Source organism: Lithobates pipiens, unplaced genomic scaffold, assembly GCF_037356315.1.
Source record: "Lithobates pipiens isolate NorthernLeopardFrog02 unplaced genomic scaffold, aLitPip1_a1.2 Scaffold_27, whole genome shotgun sequence".
Lineage (NCBI taxonomy): Eukaryota > Metazoa > Chordata > Amphibia > Anura > Ranidae > Lithobates > Lithobates pipiens.
The window spans coordinates 208,394,134-208,417,850 of NW_027507788.1; the positions used below are offsets into that span (position 1 = coordinate 208,394,134).

Sequence of the window (23,717 nt, forward strand, 5' to 3'; positions counted from 1 at the left end):
GGGGCGTTTGTGCCATCTTGGCATTTTATGGCCTTCAAAACTGTAACGCCCTTAGAAAGCCTGAAGGCAGTGCTTGGTTTTCGGGGGCCCCGTACGCGGCTAGGCTCCCAAAAAGTCCCACATATGTGGTATCCCCGTACTCAGGAGAAGCAGCAGAGTTTATTTTGGGGTGTCATTTCACATATGCCCATGGCATGCGTGAGCAATATATCATTTAGTGACAACTTTGTGAAAAAAATAAATAAAAAATAAAAGTTTGTAATTTTCCCGCAACTTGTTTCAAAATATAAAATATTCCATGGACTCAACATGCCTCTCAGCAAATAGCTTGGGGTGTCTACTTTCTAAAATGGGGTCATTTGTGGGGGTTTTGTGCCATCTTGGCATTTTATGGCCTTCAAAACTGTAATAGGTAGTGAGGAGTGAAGTCAAATATTTACGCCCTTAGAAAACCTGAAGGCGGTTCTTGGCTTTCGGGGCCCCGTACGCGGCTAGGCTCCCAAAAAATCCCACACATGTGGTATCCCCGTACTCAGGAGAAGCAGCAGAATTTATTTTGGGGTGTCATTTCACATACGCCCATAGCATGTGTGAGCAATATATCATTTAGTGACAACTTTGTTAAAAAAAAATAAAATAATTTTTTTTGTCATTATTCAATCGCTTGAGGCAAAAAAATAAAATATTCAATGGGCTCAACATGCCTCTTATCAATTTTCTTAGGGGGTCTACTTTCCAAAATGGGGTCATTTGGGGGGGGTTTTGTACTGCCCTGCCATTTTAGCACCTCAAGAAATAAGATAGGCAGTCGTAAACTAAAAGCTGCGTAAATTCCAGAAAATGTACCTTAGTTTGTAGATGTGACAACTTTTGCGCAAACCAATAAATATACAATTATTGACTTTTTTTTTACCAAAGACATGTGGCTGAATACATTTTGGCCTAAATGTATGACTAAAATTTAGTTTATTGGATTTTTCTAATAACAAAAAGTAGAAAATATCATTTTTTTTCAAAATTTGCGGTCTTTTTCCATTTATATCGCAAAAAATAAAAATCGCAGAGGCAATCAAATACCATCAAAAGAAAGCTCTATTTGTGGGAAGAAAAGGACGCAAATTTTGTTTGGGTACAACATTGCATGACCGCGCAATTACCAGTTAAAGCAGCGCAGTGCCAAATTGTAAAAAGACCTCTGGTCATTTACCAGCAAAATGGTCCGGTCTGAAAGTGGTTAAGTGCTTAAACTTCCCTCATTTACAAACTAAAGTTCATTCCATTGATCTAAGGACAAATCCTTACAATGTTTATAGTTAGTTCTGTGTCTGAGGAATGTTGTGATACTTGGCAGACTGCCTGTTTTTTGTTTTTGTTTTTTGTTTGTTTTTTTGACAGCTGTCGGCTTCAGCAGAGAATTCCCTGCATAGGATGAATTGGGAAAATGCTTTGTCAAGATTGCAAGGGGGAAAAAAAATTGCGATAGCGATTCTGAACAATTAATCATGCAGCTCTAACGACACTAGTTTCTGGTGAACTGGCCGTTTACTCCAGGCTTCCAATGGTCCTATATACATAATAGCTGCATTAGTTGTGTCTTGTGCTATCACTAGTTTCCAGCGGGAATAATTATTGACCATATCGTTTTTTTACCATCTTATTGTGATTTTTTTTATTTATTTTTTTTGTTGTGTTGTGTCTTCCAGCTGTCCCTCAGGTGAAGCTGCTGTGTGGGGCGGACATGTTGGAATCGCTTGGAACCCCCAATCTGTGGAAGCCTGAACACATAGTGGAGATTGTGTCTTCTTTTGGTCTGGTGTGTATCACCAGGCTAGGGAGTGACGCGCAGAAGTTCATCTACGAGTCGGACGTCCTCTGGAAGTACAGGCACAATATTCATTTGGTGGAAGAGTGGATCACCAATGACATCTCTTCCACCAAAGTCCGGCGGGCCTTACGGAGAGGAATGAGCGCCCGGTATCTTTTGCCTGACATAGTATTGGACTATATCAAAAACCACGACTTGTATAGCGAAGAGAGCGAGGAGAAAAACTCGGGACTTATTCTAGAGCCCCTGGCGAGGAACACCAAGAACCTTCAATAATGAGCCTTTTAGGACTTCTTTTCGAAGACTGTTACAAAGTTGAAACTGAGTTACGGAATAGGCTCTTTGTACATTTCTGCAGTTGTGTAGTTACACTAATCTGAGCTCTTTAATTAGACACTTTACCAATATGCTTGGCCAACAGACCTGCAGCCCTTTTATTTGGAGTAAAAGCAGAAAAAAATGGGATTCCAGTCCAGTTTTGTAAGCCAAACCCCCACCAACGTGACTTTCAGACCCCAACTAATTGAGGCCGGCTGAGATTCAAGACCATGTTTGTATGGGCAGGCTGAATTTACCAAGTTGATTGATCAATCAACTTGGATGCAACCAACCTGCAAGATCTTACAACTGGTATAGCCGCTAGCAATAATCACTGCCGAGATAATACAATGACTCGGCAGGAGGGATTCCTCCTGTCAACACTGTGTTGATGGGGGAATCGAGCAAATTTGGGTTGCAGGAAAGAAATTTGCACTGTGTTTGGCCGGCATTCTTTTTGCATAGTTTCCCGTCTTATTTTTCAGTTCAGTTCATTTTCATTGAGTTCCCACCTGATTATCTGGATGGTACTACCGCACAGCATGGAATCATCTTCGAATGTGCATCTTCCATGTGAGACACAAGGAGCCTGCAATGGCCGGAATCAGGAATACCCATCCTGCACATTCAAATGGTACAACAGTTGGTGTTCCCAAGACACCAGATTACTAGTAAGATTTTTAAAGCCTAAGGCATTGATTTACTAAAACTGAAGAGTGCAAAATCTGGCGCAGCTGTGCATAGGAACCAATCGGCTTCTAGGTTTTATTGCCAAAACTTGAAGGCTTTGTAAAGCAATTTTTTTTTTTAAATGACAAACGTGATACTTACCTGCTCTGTGCAATTGTTTTATGGTTTTGCACAGAGCAGCCCCAATCCTCCTCTTCTCGGGTCCCACACTGGGGCTCTGTACCCCCCCCCCCTTTGCTGAGTGCCCCCATAGCAAGCCATTTGCTGTGGGGGCACTCATGCATGCTTGCTTCTGAGCCAGCTCCCTGTGTCCATAAGACACAGAGAGTGCAGCTCAGCCCCGCCCCCAGCTCCTTCCTCACTGGCTGTAAGTGACAGCAGCAGGAGCCAATGTGGTTGATTTTACTAAAACTGGGGCATGCAAAATCTGGTGCAGCTCTGCATAGAAACCAATTGGCTTCCAGGTTTTATTGTCAAAGCTTAAAGTGTTACTAGAACCCAGGAACCTGCATTCGCTATATCTGGTCTCCCACAGTACACATGGAAATGCAATTATTTTAGTAAATATAAACTGCTAAATACCTTTTTTTTTCATCAGCAGTATATAGCAGTCTTGTGACTTCTATCAGTGTCTGCTTAAAACTTGTAGGAGGAGTTTTCATTCTCCTCTGGGTGTCCTATGAGGCTGCAGGACACCTGACCCTCTGTCTGCACAGTGCTGATTGCCCCTGTGCCGATCACATGCATCCTTCCAAGGAAACAAAAAAACTCTCTAGCTATACATACCAAACTGAGTATGTGCAGAGTGACTACAAAGGGTCTGTCCTATCAGGATATATATTGAAGACAGTGGAAGGAGGAGGGGACCTGTGCATACAGGATCAAACAGTTTTTTTGTTTTTTTTTAACACCATGTAGATAATTAACCCCTTAGGTTCCACAGTGAGTATACCAAGAATGCTTTACTGCATACACAGACTGATTTTACTGTTGTGAATTTAGTAACGCTTTATTTGAACAAGCTGAATTTAGAAGCTGATTGGTTTCTATGCACAGCTGCACCAGATTTTGCACTCTTCAGTTTTAGTAAATCCACCCCAATGTCTCCTGCTGCTACTTCTTAGCCAATGAGGAAGGAGAGATCTGGCTTTGGCTCTTGTGCACATAGCTGGATCGAGTTTGGGCTCAGGTAAGTATTATGAGGGGTTGAAGGGGGGCTGCACACTAAAGGTTTTTATTTCATTCTATGCATGAAGGTAAAAAACCCTCAGCCTTTAGAACCACTTTTATTGAACAAGCTGAAATCAGAAGCCGATTGGCTACTATGCGTCACTGCTCCAGTTTTTGTAAAGCTCCCCCATTGTGTAGCTAAAATGTAAAGCAGAAAAAAACAGCACAAGTGACATAATTTACAGTCACTAAGATGTGTCCCTTATGCTGATTCCTATGATTTTAGTAGTAATCCTCTTGCACCACCCCACTGTAATCTTCTGGTGTGATGAGGGGGTTCATACAACTAATGGGCTTTCATAGACTCTTATCAAGAGAGCCTGACTATGCTGTACTACGGCTTCCATGAATGGATCTCTGAATGGAAAACAGGTGAATGGTTTACACTCCATTTCCTTCATTCATGTGTTTAAAGCTTAGTACACATGGGCCGAATGTCCCCTGTGTATGGCACCCTGTCCGTCAGAGGCCGGCTGTTTGGCTGTCTTCTGTTGGACAGCAGCTGACCGGTCCCCTGGCGGTCAGCGCTCTCAACCAATGGTGGAAAGTGCTGATCAGAGTGTTCTGGTGGGCAACATCACTGTACTAATATGAGATCGTTTGTACAGTGGCTCTGACTGGAGCTGTCAGGTTTTTTTTTTTGTTTTTGTTTTTTTATGAAAAAAAAATAGTAGTGTGTATCAAGCGTACGTTGTAGAAGCAGTAGTACTGGTTCTATGAATGGAGCAGCAGAAAGGGCGGCCATAGTCGGGCTCCCTCGATGAGAGCCTGTTAGTTGTAATAACCCCCTGCTGCATCAGAAGAGTACAAGGAGGGGTGGGGGAATGGAGGAGTACTACTAACAGCAGACAGATCAGCACAAGGGACACATTCCCACTACCAGTGGTGGCTGGTGTTCTTTTTTTGGGGGGGGGGGGGGGGTGGCAAACAACCAATAAACCCCCCCCCCCCCGCTTTCTGTCTGACGGTCCACCGGCACTTACCCCATCTAGGTGGCGGGCATCCGAGGAGCGGTAGCAGGGATCAGGCATCAGTGGAGACTGAACATCCAGGCATTGGTCGGCGGTTCTTCTCCTCCTTGCTACTGCCGTGCATATACTCCCCTTCTCCTAGGCATCCAATAGGTTTGATCTGTCCTTTCAGACAATTGGGTGACAGGTATCAGACCCGCTTCCCAATTGGCCCAGAAGGCTCTGTGTTGCAACAGCGAATATTCATATGCTGTTGCAACACAACTGGGTGGGTTCCAGAGGCCGTGCTCTGCGCTCCGAGCCCACTCTAGAGCCAGAAGCTCTAATAGACTTCAAAATAATCCGGTGCTTAAAAAAACCCTGGCTGCTGTAAGCCCCCGTACACACGGTCAGACAGTCCGACAACAAAATCCGTCTGATTTTTTTTCAGCCGATTTTGTCCGAAGCTGGTGTTGCATACACACAGTCGGACAAAGTTGGCGGAAAATCCGATCGTTTGGAACGTGATGACGTTCGTTGCGACGGGACTACGTTGCGGCTAGTAGCCAATATCTTTGGTCTCGCAATTTGATCTGAGCATGTGTGGCACTTCCGATCGAAATTCTCTACAAACGAACGGAAAAAATCCAATCGGATTTTGTTGTTAGAAAATTTGAGGTCCTGCTCAAATTTTTTTCCATCGGAAATTCCAACGGAAAAAGTCCGATAGAGCCCACACAAGTAGATAGAGTCCGACAATATAATCCAATCTGACCTTTTGTCCGTGTGTACAGGGCATAATTCATGCACCCGGTGCCCTGAAAGGGGCCGGACGCATGAATAGGGAGTGGCCATGGATAGATTCATGCTATGCATGAATTTATCCATTGCATATAGGGTGTGACCTGAAAAGAGGGGGCGGTGCCCGGTTGCCCCTAATGGACGGGCCGACCCGGCCCACTACTGTAACTTATGTCCCTTGTGCTGATTTTCCTGTATTTGATGTTAACCACACTAAGCCTAGACTATGCCAGGTTAAAAAAAAATGTAAAAAAATACACGCATTGTGTAATCTAAAAAAAAAAGATTTTTCCGCATTATTTTAAATCCAGCAGAAGGTCCTCCTAATCAGTTTGTAGGTTGCAAGATGAACGCCATCATTCAACCCACTTTCTGGGGGGGGGGTGCACTTAGAGGATTACCGCAATGAAGATTCCTCACATCATTATGTGGGAACCGCTTACTGCTGCCGCTGCCTGGACCGGCCAGAAACCCCCCTGAAAAAAAAAAATGTGTGTATTTATTTATGTGTGGGGAATGAGAAGGGGGTTAAAAGCCGAGTTCTGCTTTAGGCAGTGGGTTGGCCTTGGGTGCCGAAAACCAAAACCGCAAACAGGTAGACTGTGTGCTCTTTATGCATTTCATGCCTCCAGATTTAAATTGGGGGGGGGGGGGGGAGGGGTTGGTGCATCTACGCTCAGTTCGGTTAGTTGTTGAACATAATTTCATGCTGTAATAGGACAGAGCAACATGAAAGATGCTACTGAACCCTTTTCTAGTTGTATGACCTCCGTCCTCTATTCCTACCTCTCTGTGGAGTTTGCCACCTGCACCGTCTCCTGTACTGGTACCATCAATCACAATGCTGTAAAAACATACAGGAATAATTAGATATTGCTGCTCACCCTGTAAGCAATGAACTTTAAATAAATTGTGCGGAATCTTTACATTTTGTTTGTATTTCTTAGTGCAAAACCTTTTGACGTGCTGTCTGATTGAAAATTCAAATGAAGCTGTGTGTTAATAAAAAACAAAACAAAAAAAAATTTTTGGGGTGGGATTTTTTAAAGTCTATACCAGGGATATGCAATTAGCGGATCTCCAGCTGTTGCAAAACTACAAGTCCCATCATGCCTCTGCCTCTGGGTGTCATGCTTGTGGCTGTCAGAGTCTTGCTATGCCTCATGGGACTTGTAGTTCTGCAACAGCTGGAGGTCCACTAATTGCATATCCCTGGTCTATACTATAATAAATAAATTAAATAAATAAATTTACAAAAGCAGTATGCATTCCTCTTAACCACTTCAGGACCGCCGTATTGCCAATGTACGTCAACACAATGGCACAGGCAGGCACAATCACGTAGATGTACGTGCCTGCCTTCTAGCGGGTGGGGGGTCTGATCGGACCCCCTCCCGCTAGATACCGCGGTCCCTTTCGGTGCCGGAGCGATCGGCGATGAGGGGATGGCCGTTGGTTTCCGCCCATCCCCTCTCGATCGCTCCTGGCCAGTGACGAACTTCCTCCCCTGTGAAAATGTAAACACAGGAGGAGGAAGTGATGTCACACTCCTCGTGGCGGTCTTTTTGAACCGGACAGCGAGGAGTGAAGACGTCCAAGTAAGTGCACCAACAGTCCACTGACACATAGGTACACACAGGCACACATTTCACCCCAGTCACCCCCCGATCACCCCCCGATCGGACCCCTGCCCCCCCCCCCAGTCACAGTGTCACTAATGCAGTGTTCATTTATTTATTGATCACTACATTTAGTGTCAGTTGTGACTGTAAAAAGTGTCAGGGCAGCTAGTGTTAGGCCCCTTTAGGTCCAGGGTAGCCCCCTACCCCCCCCCCCCTAATAAAGGTTTAACCCCTTGATTGCCCTCCCAGTTAACCCTTTCACCCTCTTTTACCAGTGTCACTAAGCGATCGTTTTTCTGATCGCTGCAATAGTGTCACTGGTCCCGCTAGGAAGCTAGTTTTTTTTTAGGTTCAACGCCAGGTTTTTATAGCGTTAGGTACCCCGATATATAACCTAATAAAGGTTGATTGCCCCTAGAGTTAACCCTTTCACCAGCGATCGCTGCATAAGTGTCACTGGTGACGCTGGTTAGCCAGTTAGTTATTTAGGTTCCCTGTCAGGTTTTTATAAAGCTTCAGGTACCCCCATATAAATACCCAATAAAGGTTTTAACCCCTGATTGCCCTTAGTTAACCCTTTCACCAGTGATCACCGTATAAGTGTTACGGGTGACGCTGGTTAGGTAGTTCGCTTTTTATAGCATCAGGGCACCCGCCATTTATTACCTAATAAAGGTTTAACCCCCTGATCACCCGGCGGGTGATATAAATTTGGTTTTAGGGTCAGAAAGGGTCTGCGTCGCCCCAGGCAGTGCTAGGTTAGTGCCAGTACCGCTAACACCCACGCGCAAAGCATACACCTCCCTTAGTGGTATAGTATCCGAACAGATCAATATCTGATCTGATCAGATCTATACTAGCGTGCCCAGCAATTTAGGGTTCTAAAAAAACGCATTGTTAGCAGGATCAATCCAGATACCTGCTAGCACCTGCGTTTTGCCCCTCTGCCCAGCCCACCCAAGTGCAGTATCGATCGATCACTGTCACTTATAAAACACTAAACACATAACTGCAGCGTTCGCAGAGTCAGGCCTGATCCCTGCGATCGCTAACAGTTTTTTTTGTAGCGTTTTATACAGTCGCTGATAGGCTAGGTGCTTTTTTACCTGTGAGTCTCACTACTGTACCCCTAAATTTAGAGCCCAAAATGGCAAAGCGAAGGTACACTAGTGAAGAGGCCTACACGTTTCTGAGCATGACAGATAGTGAAGAGGAAGACACTGATCTGTCAGATTCAGGCTCAGAATACGAACCTGTAGAGGACAGCGCCTCCATGTCAGATAGCTCTGACGACGAAGAAGAGGTCCCTGCTAACGTCAGGTGTACCCGACCCCGATTTTCTGATGTTGTTGAGGTGCAGGAACCGCAAGTCCCTCGTATGGAGTATAGAGCCAGTACTAGCGCCGCTCATCCTTTTGGTGAACTGGCAAGCACCAGCGGCCTAGTACACCCTGGACGTACATCCAGCACTGCAGTATCACGTGGTGACGTGGCGAGTCCCATAAGTGCAGTTCAAGCTGGCGAGGTGGCAAGCACAAGTAGTGTCCCGCTGCCACCAAGAAGAAGACAAAGACAGGCCCGTCGTACCCATAGTGCCCTTCCTGCAGAATTCGCCTATCCTAATTGGGTGCCCACCACTTCTGCAGAACCCGTACTTCCCCCATTCACTGCCCAACCCGGTATTCAGGTGGATACAGATGATTTTACGCCACTCAATTTTTATTCTCTGTATCTCACGGAAGATCTCTATAGATCTATTGTGGACCAAACCAATTTATATGCTGGTCAACGCATCGCCGCTAATCCCCAGTTGCCGTCTCTTGCCAGAGATTGGAAACCAGTTACGGTTTCCGAATTTAAGACGTTTCTGGGCCTTTCCCTCAACATGGGCACACATAAATTCATGCGGATGCGGGCTTATTGGTCCACGCATCCGGCTGACCACATGCCCGTGTTCTCTAACTACATGTCCAGGAAACGATACAAGCAGATCTTGCGGTTCATGCACTTCAGTGACAATGAACTTTGTCGTCCACGTGGAGACCCTGAATACGATCGGCTCTACAAAATTCGGCCCCTCATAAACCACTTCAACCAACGTTTTGCAGACTTGTTTACTCCCCAAAAAGTTGTCTGCGTTGATGAGTCCCTGGTTAAGTTTACTGGTCGCTTGTCATTCAAACAGTACATTCCCAACAAGCGTACCAGATACGGGGTCAAGCTCTATAAGTGCTGTGACAGGGCCACAGGCTATGCATGGAGCTTTATGGTTTATGAGGGTAAAGATAGTCACGTAGAGCCAGAGAACTGCCCTGATTACATAGGAAGCGCTGGCAAGATAGTGTGGAAATTGGTGTCACCCTTATTCGGAAAGGGGTACCACTTGTACGTGGACAACTATTACACCAGCGTGCCACTGTTTAGTCATTTATTTGATCATCAGATTGGAGCATGTGGCACCGTGCGACCTAATCGCCGGGGCTTTCCCCAGCGGCTTGTAGATTCCCGTCTTAGGCTGGGGGAGAGAGCCTGCTATCGGTGTAATAATTTGCTCGCTATGAAGTGGAGGCATAATAAGAATGTTTTCGTTCTTACCTCCCTTCATGCAGACACGACGGTCCAAATTTCTACGGCGACTGGTATTGTGGAGAAACCCCTCTGTGTCCACGAATATAACAAAAATATGGGAGGGGTGGACCTCAATGACCAGATGTTGGCGCCGTATCTAACTTCCCGTAAGACCAGACGCTGGTACAAAAAAGTGTCTGCTTACTTATTTCAATTGGCTTTGCTGAATGCTTTTTATGCTATACAAAACTTCAGGCGGAACATTAACCTTTCTTTTCTTCCAAAGAGAGGTTGTCACAGAGCTTCTGTATCCAGAGGGTTCTGCACCTCACCATTCCCAACCAAATGCAGTAAGCCGGCTGCATGAGAGGCATTATTCTTATGTCCTCCCGAGTACCCCTACCCAACGAGCCTCCCAAAAAAGATGTCGTGTCTGTAGCAAGCGCGGATATAGGCGTGACACCTGTTCTTATTGTCCACGCTGTCCTGGCAATCCTGGTCTTTGTCAGGGTGAGTGTTTTGAACGCTACCATGAACTAGTGAAGTATTAGCGTAGGGTACAGCATTTCACAGGCTAGGCACACTTACACAGGGTCTCCCAAGATGCCATCGCATTTTGAGAGACCCGAACCGTTACAGTTACAGTTTACAGTTCAAAAAAAAGTGTATAAAAAAAAAGATATAAAATATAAAAACCAAAAATAGTTGTCGTTTTATTGTTCTCTCTCTCTCTCTCTCTCTCTCTTCTCTCTAATTTTTTATACTTTACTGTTTACTGTGTTATTGTTAACCATTTTTCATGTTTTCAGGTACGCCATTCAGCTGCAGCGTGGATTTATTTATCTTGACAGCAACAGCGTTTGCTCCCACGATACATAAAGCCGCGACTCCAGTGCTGTAGGAGGTGATTTCACCACCACAGTTAAAAAAGAGCATATATGCCGAAGCATGGGGGCATAAGGGGTGAAGGAGCGATTTTGCTCCTAATGCCGCGTACATACGGTCAAAATTCCGACGGAGGGCTTGCCCGTGGAAAAGTTTGAACGTATGTACGCAGCATAACTTTTTTGCGGGAGGATGCCCCCATGCTTCGGCATATATATATTTTAGGCACAGGTTGTGTTAAAAAATGTTTTATTTTTTACTGTTTTTTTTGGCAATTGCTTTGCAGGTATGGTATGGTCAGGTTTTCCTGTGATGTTACTTTGTTTTAACGTTAACCATAATTTGCTTAGCAGGTACGCCATTTAGCTGCAGCGTGGATTTATTTATCTTGACAGCAACAGCGTTTGCTCCCACGATACATAAAGCTGTGACTCCAGTGCTGTAGGAGGTGATTTCACCACCACAGTTAAAAAAGAGCATATATGCCGAAGCATGGGGGCATAAGGGGTGGAGGAACGATTTTGCTCCTAATGCCGCGTACATACGGTCAAAATTCCGACAGGGGGCTTGCCCATGGAAAAGTTTGAACGTATGTACGCGGCATAACTTTTTTGCGGGAGGATGCCCCCATGCTTCGGCATATATAAATGGTGCATGTATGTCCATCATTAGAAGTGGGTGGATGAAGGGAGGTATCTAATGGTGGGCATACCCACCGATCAATCTCTTTTTTTTCGTTCAGACAACATGACTCTCAGTAAATAGCTTGGGGTGTCTACTTTCCAAAATGGAGTAATTTGGGGGGGTTTTGTGCTATTTTGGCATTTTATGGCCTTCGAAACTGTGATAGGTAGTGAGGGGTGAAATCAAAAATTTGCACCCTTAGAAATCCTGAAGGTGGTGATTGGTTTTCGGGGTGCCGTACGCGACTAGACTCCCAAAAAGTCCCACACATGTGGTATCCCCATACTCAGGAGAAGTAGCTGAATATATTTTGGGGTGCAATTCCACATATAACCATGGCATGTGTGAGCAGTATATCATTTAGTGACAACTTTTTGTAAAAAAAATTTATTTTTTTATTTTTTGTCATTATTCAATCCCTTGGGACAAAAAAAAAAAATATTCAATAGTCTCAAGATGGCCCTCGGCCAATAGCTTGGGGTGTCTACTTTCCAAAATAGGGTCATTTGGGGGGGTTTTGTGCCATCTTGGCATTTTATGGCCGTCAAAGCTGTGATAGGTAGTGATAGGTAGTGAGGAGTAAAATAAAAAAATTATGCCCTTAGAAATCCTGAAGGCGGTGCTTGGATTTCGGGGTCCCGTACGCGGCTAGGCTCCCAAAAAGTCCCACAAATGTGGTATCCCTGTACTCAGGAGAAGCAGCAGAATGTATTTTGGGGTGTCATTTCACATATGCCCATAGCATGTGTGAGCAATATATCATTTAGTGACAACTTTGTGCAAAAAAAAAAAAGTTTGTAATATTCCCGCAACTTGTGGCAAAATATAAAATATTCCATGGACTCAACATGCCTCTCAGTAAATAGCTTGGGGTGTTTACTTTCCAAAATGGGGTCATTTTGGGGGGTTTTGTGCTATTTTGGCATTTTATGGCCTTCGAAACTGTGATAGGTAGTGAGGGGTGAAATCAAAAATTTGCACCCTTAGAAATCCTGAAGGTGGTGATTGGTTTTCGGGATGCCGTGCGCGACTAGACTCCCAAAAAGTCCCACACATGTGGTATCCCCGTACTCGGGAGAAGTAGCGGAATATATTTTGGAGTGCAATTCCACATATAACCATGGCATGTGTGAGCAATATATCATTTAGTGACAACTTTTTGTACATTTTTTTTTTGTCATTATTCAATCCCTTAGGACAAAAAAAATAAATATTCAATGGGCTCAACATACCCATCAGCAGTTTCCTTGGGGTGTCTACTTTCCAAAATGGGGTCATTTGGGGGGGTTTTGTGCCATCTTGGCATTTTATGGCCGTCAAAACTGTGATAGGTAGTGATAGGTAGTGAGGAGTAAAATAAAAAAATTATGCCCTTAGAAATCCTGAAGGCGGTGCTTGGATTTCGGGGTCCCGTACGCGGCTAGGCTCCCAAAAAGTCCCACACATGTGGTATCCCCGTACTCAGGAGAAGCAGCAGAATGTATTTTGGGGTGTCATTTCACATATGCCCATAGCATGTGTGAGCAATATATCATTTAGTGACAACTTTGTGCAAAAAAAAAAAAGTTTGTAATATTCCCGCAACTTGTGGCAAAATATAAAATATTCCATGGACTCAACATGCCTCTCAGTAAATAGCTTGGGGTGTCTACTTTCCAAAATGGGGTCATTTTGGGGGGTTTTGTGCTATTTTGGCTTTTTATGGCCTTCGAAACTGTGATAGGTAGTGAGGGGTGAAATCAAAAATTTGCACCCTTAGAAATCCTGAAGGTGGTGATTGGTTTTCGGGATGCCGTGCGCGACTAGACTCCCAAAAAGTCCCACACATGTGGTATCCACATACTCGGGAGAAGTAGCGGAATATATTTTGGGGTGCAATTCCACATATAACCATGGCATGTGTGAGCAATATATCATTTAGTGACAACTTTTTGTACATTTTTTTTTTTTTTGTCATTATTCATTATTCATTATTCATTATTCCTTGGGGTGTCTACTTTCCAAAATGGGGTCATTTGGGGGGGTTTTGTACTGCCCTGCCATTTTAGCACCTCAAGAAATGAGATAGGCAGTCATAAATTAAAAGCTGTGTAAATTCCAGAAAATGTACTCTAGTTTGTAGACGCTATAACTTTTGCGCAAACCAAAAAATATACGCTTATTGACATTTTTTTTACTAAAGACATGTGGCTGAATAAATTTTGCCCTTAATGTATGACTAAAATTTAGTTTATTCGATTTTTCTTATAACAAAAAGAAGAAAATATCATTTTTTTCAAAATTTTCGCTCTTTTTCCATTTATATTGCAAAAAATAAAAATCGCAGAGGCAATCAAATACCATCAAAAGAAAGCTCTATTTGTGGGAAGAAAAGGACGCAAATTTCGTTTGGGTACAACATTGCATGACCGCGCAATTACCAGTTAAAGCAGCGCAGTGCGAAATTGTAAAAAGACCCCTGGTCCTTAAGGTGTTTATTGGTCCGATGGCTGAAGTGGTTAAAGCAAAAGATCTAATTTATTTAATTTATTTTCGATCTTCTGCTTTCATAGGTAGAGGAGAGATTATAGGACCTGTCATCCTATATTTCTATTTCTATTTCTATTTACATTTATTCTATTTATATTTATGTTTACATTCCCATAGATCTCAACTGTTCCTGATTTGGAGCAATGTCCCTCTATCCCTCTTTCCCCCTCATTTGTCCCGCATTTTGGTCCTCGTAGTTGTATATAAAATGCACTTTTTATCTTTCAAAAAGTGTTTCCCAGCGCTAATATACAGGAATAGTAATGGTAAAATAAAGCTCTTGTGGATTTCATTAACTTTTTTTTATTTTTATTCTCCTTTAAGGGGGTGTGGCAGGGGGCGTGTCCTATGCCTACATACGTTTGCTACTAGGTGTCCCTCATTTCCATTTCAAAATGTTAAAAAAATTCCATGCTTGTGTGCAGAAGTGAACGATGTTCGCACCACACATGTGAGGTATCGTTGCGAACGTTAGAGCGAGAGCATTCTAGTATTAGACCTCCTCTGTAAACAAGGTAACCTGATATTGAAAGTCTTGTGTGTTTTTTTGTTTTTGTTTTGTTTTTTTACCAAAAAAAAAACAAAAACAAACAAACCTATTGTACTTACCTGCTCTGTGTAATGGTTTTGCACAGAGAAGCCCGGTTCCTCCTCTTCTCTGGTCACTCTTTGGCACCCCTGGCCCCTCCCTCCTTCCGAGTGCCCCCCCACAGCAAGCGGCTTACTATTGGGGGCTCCTGAGCCGCAGCTCTGTGTGTCCATTCAGACACGGAGTCGTGGCCCCGTCCCCGCCCCCATCTCTCCTCATTGGCTCACTGACTTTGACAGCAGTGGGAGCCAAATGGCACAGCACTGCCCCCTTAGCCAGTGAGGAGGGAGAGTCCCCGGGCATACGAGTCTCTCCTGCAACATTGTTGGATTGAGAAAGGGGCTCCGGTAAGTATTGGGGGGGGGGGGTTGCTACACAGAGAACCCTTTCCTACTGGCTTGGCGTAACAACATCATTTATATTTTATTAAAAAATTTGGGTTATATATTGTGTTATTTGTTTCAAGATTCATTAAAGTGTATTTATTACATTTTTTTTTTTTTTTTGCTGCACAAATACCATTTGACATACATTTCAATGATCAACGTTTTATTCTCTAGGGTCTCTGCTAAAAATACAAATAAATAAAATATATATATAATATATATAATATATATATATATATATATATATATATATATATATATTTTGTGTATAATATATGGGGGGGTTCTAAGTATTTTTTTTTTCTAGCAGAAAATACAGATTTTTTTTATTTGTGAACAAAAAGTGCCAGGAAAGGCTTATGCAGCGTACGCATGATCGGAATTCCGGCTAGAAGAAGACCATTGAGAGCGCTTCATCGGAAAATGCGACCGCGTGTATGCTCCATCGGAATTTAGCTGTCCGAATTCCCGCCAGCAAAAAATTGATAGCATGTTCTCAATTTTCCCGACGGGAAATTCTGATTGCGTATGCAATTCCGACACACCAAAAATCGTGCATGCTCAGATTCAACTACAAGACGGAAGCTATTGGCTACTGGCTATTGAACTTCCTTTTTCTAGTCCCGTGTTGTACGTCACTGCGTTCTTGGCAGTCGGAATATGGTGTGACCGTGTGTAGGCAAGACAGTTTGAGCGGAATTCCGTCGGGAAAACCATCAGAGATTTTTCCGACGAGAATTCCGATTGTGTGTACGCGGCATTAGAGCTGACGTGGATATAGAGTTGTACTTACCTGAAGTCAGTCAAACGTCCTAGAAGGGGAATTTAGCAGACTGGTGGTGTTACTGAGATTTTTGGTAGTTCCTTGGGCTCTTCATCGACAATCGGTTTTGTTTTTTGGTCCATCCCCACCCCCCCCCCGAACTTTTCAAAATCAAACTTTTTTTTTATATAGGCCTAGGCGTAAAACAAGGTCCTTGTCTCATAAAAGAAACCGATATTCCAAGGTTTTGGATTTAAGCGTCACTTTTCATATCCGACAAATAACTTTCAAAAAGTGTTGCGTGAAGAGGACAATCAATGGCTTTGGTTGTTTTTTATCTTCCAGCACGCTGGCAATTTTTCTGTTCAATCCGACTGTAAAAGTAGTACACCAATGAGAAAAGTAGCACTCTAAGACTTGAGTTGGAAACCTAATGTTTGGCCTCAGCTGCTGTTATTAAAAAAAGGAACAACCTGCGATCTTTGTATCCTGCGATCTCTGTATGTGTCCTGCGATCTCTATATCCTGCGATCTCTATATCCTGCGATCTCTTGCTACGATAGACAGAAGATCCTATGTGATTGGCTGGACAGGTGGGGCTTCGTAAGCAGGTGGCCGTCATGGCTGTGAAGTTCGTATTAGCGATAGATTTTACGGATGAGCCCCTGGACCAGCTCTGTGCTTTTGACCACTAACCAGTTGGTAACTATCACACACACCATGAGGGTGAGGGCGAGGGACTGAAGCAGCAAGAGCAGCATGGTGACCGTAGACGGTGGCTGGCAGCACCGAGCGAGGGACTTGGTCCTCCCAGGGCGGACCACCTCTAGACTTCACACAGTTGACCGGACACACACAAAAAGTATTGAAGTGAGCTATGCGATGAGTGGGAACAATAGTGCTGTTCTGCAAGCCGCACATGCTTGGTGGAGGGCGCCCCCTGATGTCTATTGTGTGCCTTTTATAGCATTGCTGTAAGAGATTGAATGGCCGAGAGCAAATCATCCCTCTACTTCAGATTACTCTGGTCATGGATTGGAGCTCTTTTTCTTCATTCTGGGAATTCCTTCTTTCTTCTGTGCTCCCCTAGTCTCTCTTTTCTCTGGACTCCTCTTTTTCCACAGTGGGGAAAATAATGATTTGATCCATTGCAGATTTTGTAAGTTTTTGCCCACTTAAAAAGAAATGAAGGGTCTATAATTGTTATCATAAGTGTATTTTAAATGATCGAGAGAGAATATCAACCCAAAATCCCCCAAAAAACACAAATGTTATAAATGGAGTTGCAGTTCAGTGAGTAAAATAAGTATTTGATCCCCTACCTACCTACCTACAATAATTCTGGCTCCCACAGACTAACTAGAGTAGGTGCTCATGTGGCACAAAGATTAGTCCTGTCAATGTTAGAAGGTGCTCCTAACGACAACTCGTTATGTGTGTAAGCCCCTGTACACACGGTCGGAGATTTTGACAACCAAATCCGTCGGATTTTGTCCGTCGGATCTTGTCCGAAACTGTTGCATATACACGGTCGGACTAAGTTATCGAAAAATCCGATCATTCAGAACGTGATGACGTAATTTCGTTACAATGGGACTACGTTCAGGCTAGTAGCCAATAGCTTTCATGTAGGAATTTGATCTGAGCATGCGTGGCACTTGGTCCGATCAAAATTCTCTACACATGATCGGAGTATGTCCGATCGAACCAGTTGGTCGGGAAATATTTCCAACAAGTTGGAAAATTGGGTCCGACGGATATTCCGACGGAATCAGTCCGATGCAGACCACACACAGTCGGATTATCCGACAACACGGTCCGATAAGACACATTCCGACGGATTCTCCGACCGTGTGTACAGGGGCTAAGACACCTGTCCCCAGAACTTCTTTGTTCCATTCAAAGCTCACCATTGTGGGCAAGACCAAAGAGCCATCAAAGAATGTCCGGGGCCATCTATGCTCCCTGGACCGCTCAAATCGGTCAAAAAAGATGTTCTGCGTCACTTTCTGGCAGCAATTAGAACAGTTCTGCCCAGACACTGGAAGTCGACAAACATGCCTTCCCTGGGGGATTGGGCAATTGAAGTGGACCGAAGCAATAGCTTGGAATGAATGTTGTCGCAGGAAACGGGTAAAGAGGAGCAATTCTCCAAGACCTGGACCTTGTGGTTTCGATATTCCTCTGAATTTATTCCTTGGGCTGCAGAGGACTCCACCAACGCAACTATCTAACCTAAGTGGAATGTCTCCCCCTTACTATCTACTACCTACCATACTGCCTTGACCCCTCTATCCTTATCTTTATTCCCCCTCTTCACTCTATATGTTAGCCCTTGTACACACGGTCGGACATTCCGACGGAAAATGTCCGATCAGACCGTGTTGTCGGATAAGCCGACCGTGTGTGGGCTCCATCGGACTGTTTCCGTCAAAACATCCGACCGACAAAGTTTTAGAGCTGGGCTGTAAAATTTTCCAACAAAATGATCTGTTCGATCGTTTGTAGAGAATTCCGATCGGACAAAGTGCCACGCATGATCAGATCAAATTCCTAGACCAAAGCTATTGGCTACTAGCCTGAACGTAGTCCCGTCCTAATGAAATAACGTCATCACGTTACGAACGATCGGATTTTCCAGCAACTTTGTCCAACCATGTGTATGCAACACCAGTTTCGGACAAAATCCGTCTGACAAACTCTGATGGATTTGCTTGTCGGAATGTCCGACCGTGTGTACAAGGGCTTACAGTGCTACACGACCACCAAACCATATTCTCTAGTCTCATCAGATGGAAATTGTGACACACAGAGTTTCACCCCAATGCCCTGTACACACAATAGAATTTTCTGACCACAAATGTTCAATGTGAGCTTCTTGTCAGATATTCCGACCGTGTGTAGGCTCCACCTGACATTTTCCGTCGGAATTTCCAACAAACGAAATTTGAGATCTGGATGTCAAATCTTCCGACAACAAAATCCGTTGTTGGAAATTCCGATCATGTGTACACAATTCCGACGAACAAAGTTCCACGCATGCTCGGAATCAAGCAGAAGAGCCACACTGGCTATTGAACTTGATTTTTCTCGGCTCGTCGTACATGTTGTACGTCACCGCGTTCTTGACGATCGGAATTTCCGACAAGATTTGTGTGACCGTGTGTATGCAAGACAAGTTTGAGCCAACATCCATCGGGGAAAAAAAAAAAACGTGGATTTTGTTCTCAGAATGTGCAATCGTGTGTATAGAGCATAAGAGAAATCGCGCTTAGCACAACAACAAAAGCCCTAGCACAGGGATCCTCAAACTACGGCCCTCCAGCTGTTGTGAAACTACACATCCCATGAGGCATTGTAAAACTCTTGACATTCACAGACATGACTAGGCATGATGGGAATTGTAGTTCCTGAACAACTGGAGGGCCATAGTTTGAAGACCAATGCCCTAGCATATTTGTAATAAGTGGGCACCACTCGTTGAGTGGATAGTGGTGCTCACCGACCCTTAAGTCATGATAGACGATATAGCTACACAGGCTTGTATATCAAGCTAACAAATTCCCGATACCATGAGACATTATGGTACCTGTATTAAAATGATGTTTATCTCTTTATATGTGTTATTGCATGACATATTTTTGTACTGTACACTTTTCCTTGCTCAATAAAATAAGATTGAATTAAAGAATGTCAGGGACAAGATTGTAGACCTGCACAAGGCTGGAATGAGCTACCAGACCATCATCAAGAAGCTTGGTTAGAAGGAGACAACAGTTAGCCCTTGTACACACGGTCGGAGATTCCGTCGGAATGTGTCCGATAGGAGCGTTTTGTCGGATATTCCGACTGTGTGTGGTATGCATCGGACTGTTTCCGTCGGAATATCCGTCGGACCAACTTTTCCAACTTGCCGGAAATATTTTCCAACAAAATGCTCCGATCGGACATACTCCGATCATGTGTAGAGAATTCCGATCGGACAAAGTGGCACGCATGCTCAGATCAAATTCCTACACCAAAGCTATTGGCTACTAAGGTGAACGTAGTCCCGTCGTAACGAAATAACGTCATCACGTCGGATTTTCCGACAACTTTGTCCGACCGTGTGTATACAACAGTTTCGGACAAAATCCGTTGGACAAAATCAGACGGATTTGGTTGTCGGAATCTCCGACCGTGTGTACAAGGGCTAAGAGTGAATATTTGCAAATGGAAGAAATACAAAATAACAATCGCCCTCGGTCTGGAGCTCCATGCAAGATTTCGAATCATGGGGTATGGATGATAAAAGTGAGGAATCAGCCCAGAACTACACGGGAGGAGCTTGTGAAGGATCTCATGGGAGTTGGGACCACAGTCTCCAAACAAACCATTAGCAACACAATACGCCGCCATGGATTGAAATCCTGCAGCGCCTGCAAGGTCCCCCTCCTCCAGAAGGCACATGTACAGGCTTGTCTGAAATTTGCCAATAAACATTTGGTCAGATGAGACCAAAATTGAGCTCTTTGCATTAAGCATTAACTCGACTCACCATGTTTGGAGGAAAAGAAATGCTGACTATGACCCGAAGAACACCATCCATACAGTTAAGCACAGAGGTGGAAACATAATGCTTTGGGGCTGTTTCTCTGTTAAAGGTATAGACCAGTGATGGTGAACCTTGGCACTCCAGATGTTTTGGAACTACATTTCCCATGATGCTCAGCTATACTGCAGAGTGCAGGAGAATCATGGTAAATGTAGTTCCAAAACATCTGGGGTGCCAAGGTTCGCCATCAATGGTATAGACTGGCTTTGCCGCTTTGAGGGGCCAATGGACGGGACCATGTATTGTAAAATCCTGGGTAAGAAGTTTCTTCCCTCAGCCAGAACACTGAAGATGGGTGGTGGATGGGTCTTCCAGCATGACAATGGCCCAAGGCAACAAAGGAGTGGCTTAAGAAGAAGCACGTTTAGATCATGGAGTGGCCTAGCCCAGTGTTTCTCAAATCCAGTCCTCAAGGCGCTCCAACAGGTCATGTTTTCAGGATTCACCTCAGATGAAACAGCTGTGGTAATTACGAAGGCAGTGAAACTGATCAAATCACCTGTGGAGGGCCTGAAAACATGACCTGTTAGGGTGCCTTCAGGACTGGAGTTGAGAAACACTGGCCTAGCCAGTCCCCAGACCTTATGCCTATAGAAAATTTATGGAGGAAGCTGACACTTCAAGTTGATAAGAAACCTTAAAGCGGAGTTCCACCTGTTTTTTTAGTTTATTAAAAGTCAGCAGCTTCAAAAAGCATAGCTGCTGACTTTTGATAAACAGGCACTCACCTGTCCCATGATCGTCGCTCCTCTCCCCCACCTCTCCTGGTGGAGCCCTGGAGGGGCCCACCTCCCGCCACGCTCCGGTACCCTCCGCCGCTTACTGGAGCCATTGGCAGTGGCGGAGGAGATTGGATCCTTTTCCTAGCCTGACATGGAGACGAGTGAGGGGGAAGATGGCCCCCATCCGTCTCCATATTATTGCAGGGCGGAAACAATGTCAAAACTTCACTTCCGCCAATAGCTCTTAAAGTGGTTGTAAACCCTTACAAACCACTTTGACCTACAGGTAAGCCTAGATTAAGGCTTACCTGTAGGTCCAAGAAATATCTTTTAAACCTACACGGTTTAGGAGATATTTACCTGAAGACAGCCACCGCATGCGCCGTAGACAGTGGCGCGCAGGCGCACTGGGTAAGCCGCAGATCGCGGCGATATGCCGCGAGTCTCGGCTCCCGTGCGCATGTGCGGGAGGGATGTCATCGCTGCTCCGGCGAATCACAGCGCCGAAGCAGCGAGACCCACGGAGACCCACCAAGAAGTAGGACGCTCGGAACTACAGGGGACAGCGGCGACTTCGCTGGCTCCTGTGTCAGGTAAGTGACACATAATGGACTACTATGCGATGCGATGCATAGTAGTCCATAATGCTTTGCCTTTGCAGGGAATCAAAGAGGAAGTAAACTCATCAGGGCAATTTTTTTTATTTTTTTATATTGCATTTTAGTGTAAATATGAGATCTGAGGTCTTTTTGACCCCAGATCTTATATTTAAGAGGTCCTGTCATGCTTTTATTCTCTATTATGCCCTGTACACACGGTCGGACATTACAACCACAAAATCCATCGGATTTTTTCCAAAGGATTTTGTCCGAAACTGGTGTTGCATACACACGGTCGGACAAAGTTGTCGGGAAAATCCGATCATTCGGAACGTGATGACGTTCGTTGCGTACAACGGGACTACGTAGATGCTAGTAGCCAATAGCTTTGGTCTTGTAATTTGATCTGAGCATGCGTGGCACTTTGTCCGTCGGAATTCTCTACAAACAATCGGAAAAAGTCTGATTGGATTTTTTTGTCTGAAAATGTTAGATCCAGCTCTCAAATTTTTTTCCGTCAGAATTTCCAACAGAAAAAGTTCGATAGAGCCCACACACGATCAGATTTTCCGACAATATAATCCGATCTGACCTTTTCCGTCGGAATTTCCGACCGTGTGCACCAGGCATTACAAAGGGATGTTTACATCCCTTGTAATAGGAATAAAAGTGACACAATTTTTTTTTTATTTTTTATTTTTTTTTTATTAAAGAACTGTGAAAAAATAAAAGGTAAAATGAAAAAGGGAAAAAAATGTTTTTAAACATGCCCTGTCCCGCCGAGCTCGCATGCAGAAGCGAATGCATACGTGAGTAGCACCAGCATGTGAAAACCACACATGTGAGGTATCTTCGCGATCGGTAGAGCGAGAGCAATAGTTCTCAGAAACATTCATAACTCAAAACTTGCAACCTGTAGAATTTTTTTTTTTTTTAAACTTCGCCTATGGGGATTTTTAAGGGTAAAAGTTTGTCGCCATTCCACGAGCGGGAGCAGTTTTGAAATGTGACATGTTGGGTATGAATTTACTCGGTGTAACGTTATCTTTCACAATAAAAAAAATAATAATTTGGGCTAACTTTACTGTGTATTTTTTTTCCCCCCCAAAAAAGTGTGTATTTATTTATAAAGTGTGCTTTTAAGACCGCTTCGTAAGTACGGTGTGACAGAAAGTATTGCAACGACCGCCATTTTATTCTCTAGGGTGTTAGAAAAAAAATGTATAATGTTTGGGGGTTCTAAGTAATTTTCTAGCAAAACTTTAACTTGTAAGCAACAAATCGGCCAGTTCTCGTACCAGACGTTAAAGAGGAAGTAAACCCTGATGGGTTTACTTCCTCTTTGATTCCCTGCAAAGGTAAAGCATAATGGACTACTATGCGTCGCATAGTAATCCATTATGTGTCACTTACCTGGCACAGGAGCCAGCGAAGTCACCGCTGTCCCCTTGTGTATGGAGCCTCCATCTTCTTGGTGGGTCTCGCTGCTTCGGCGCTGTCATTCGACGGAGCCGCAATGACGTCACTCCCACGCATGCGCACGGGAGCCGCCACTCGCGGCATATCGCCGTTAACTGCGGCGCGCTCAGGTGCCTGTCTTTTGTAAATGTCTCCTAAACCGTATAGGTTTAGGAGATATTTCTTGGACCTACAGGTAAGCCTTAATCTAGGCTTACCTGTAGGTCAAAGTGGTTTGCAAGGGTTTACAACCATTTTAAGCTTTAAAAAAAAAAAAAAAAAAGATTGGGGTTTCATACTAGTTTTACCCATCACAAATTTTTTTACCCATTCATACCCAGTTTTACCCATTAAGCAAATAAATGTGACTCCTAGAACAATTGCTTTGGTGCCAAATCAACAGTTTATATTGTCACATGATTCACTCTCATGAGGATAACTACATGTTGTGTTTCGAAATTTTCCTCGTAATATTTTGTGGAATTAAAGCCGTTCTGTACTTGT

At 44.1% G+C, this 23,717-nt stretch overlaps 1 protein-coding gene and 1 long non-coding RNA gene across 4 annotated transcripts in view; one reads left to right on the plus strand and one right to left on the minus strand.

Annotated features, from left to right (window-relative positions):
• The window catches only part of LOC143934497 (nicotinamide/nicotinic acid mononucleotide adenylyltransferase 1-like), a 72,006-nt gene extending 65,266 nt beyond the window's left edge, over window positions 1-6,740 (plus strand). For all 3 annotated transcript variants that reach the window (XM_077458156.1, XM_077458155.1, XM_077458157.1), the window contains one exon: window positions 1,704-6,740. In XM_077458156.1, the coding sequence (XP_077314282.1) occupies window positions 1,704-2,101 (398 nt within the window). In that variant the 3' untranslated portion in view covers window positions 2,102-6,740. The remainder of the gene's footprint in view (window positions 1-1,703) is intronic.
• Window positions 1-23,717, minus strand: part of LOC143934500 (uncharacterized) — a 95,451-nt gene that overhangs the window by 51,390 nt on the left and 20,344 nt on the right. The window lies entirely within an intron of this gene.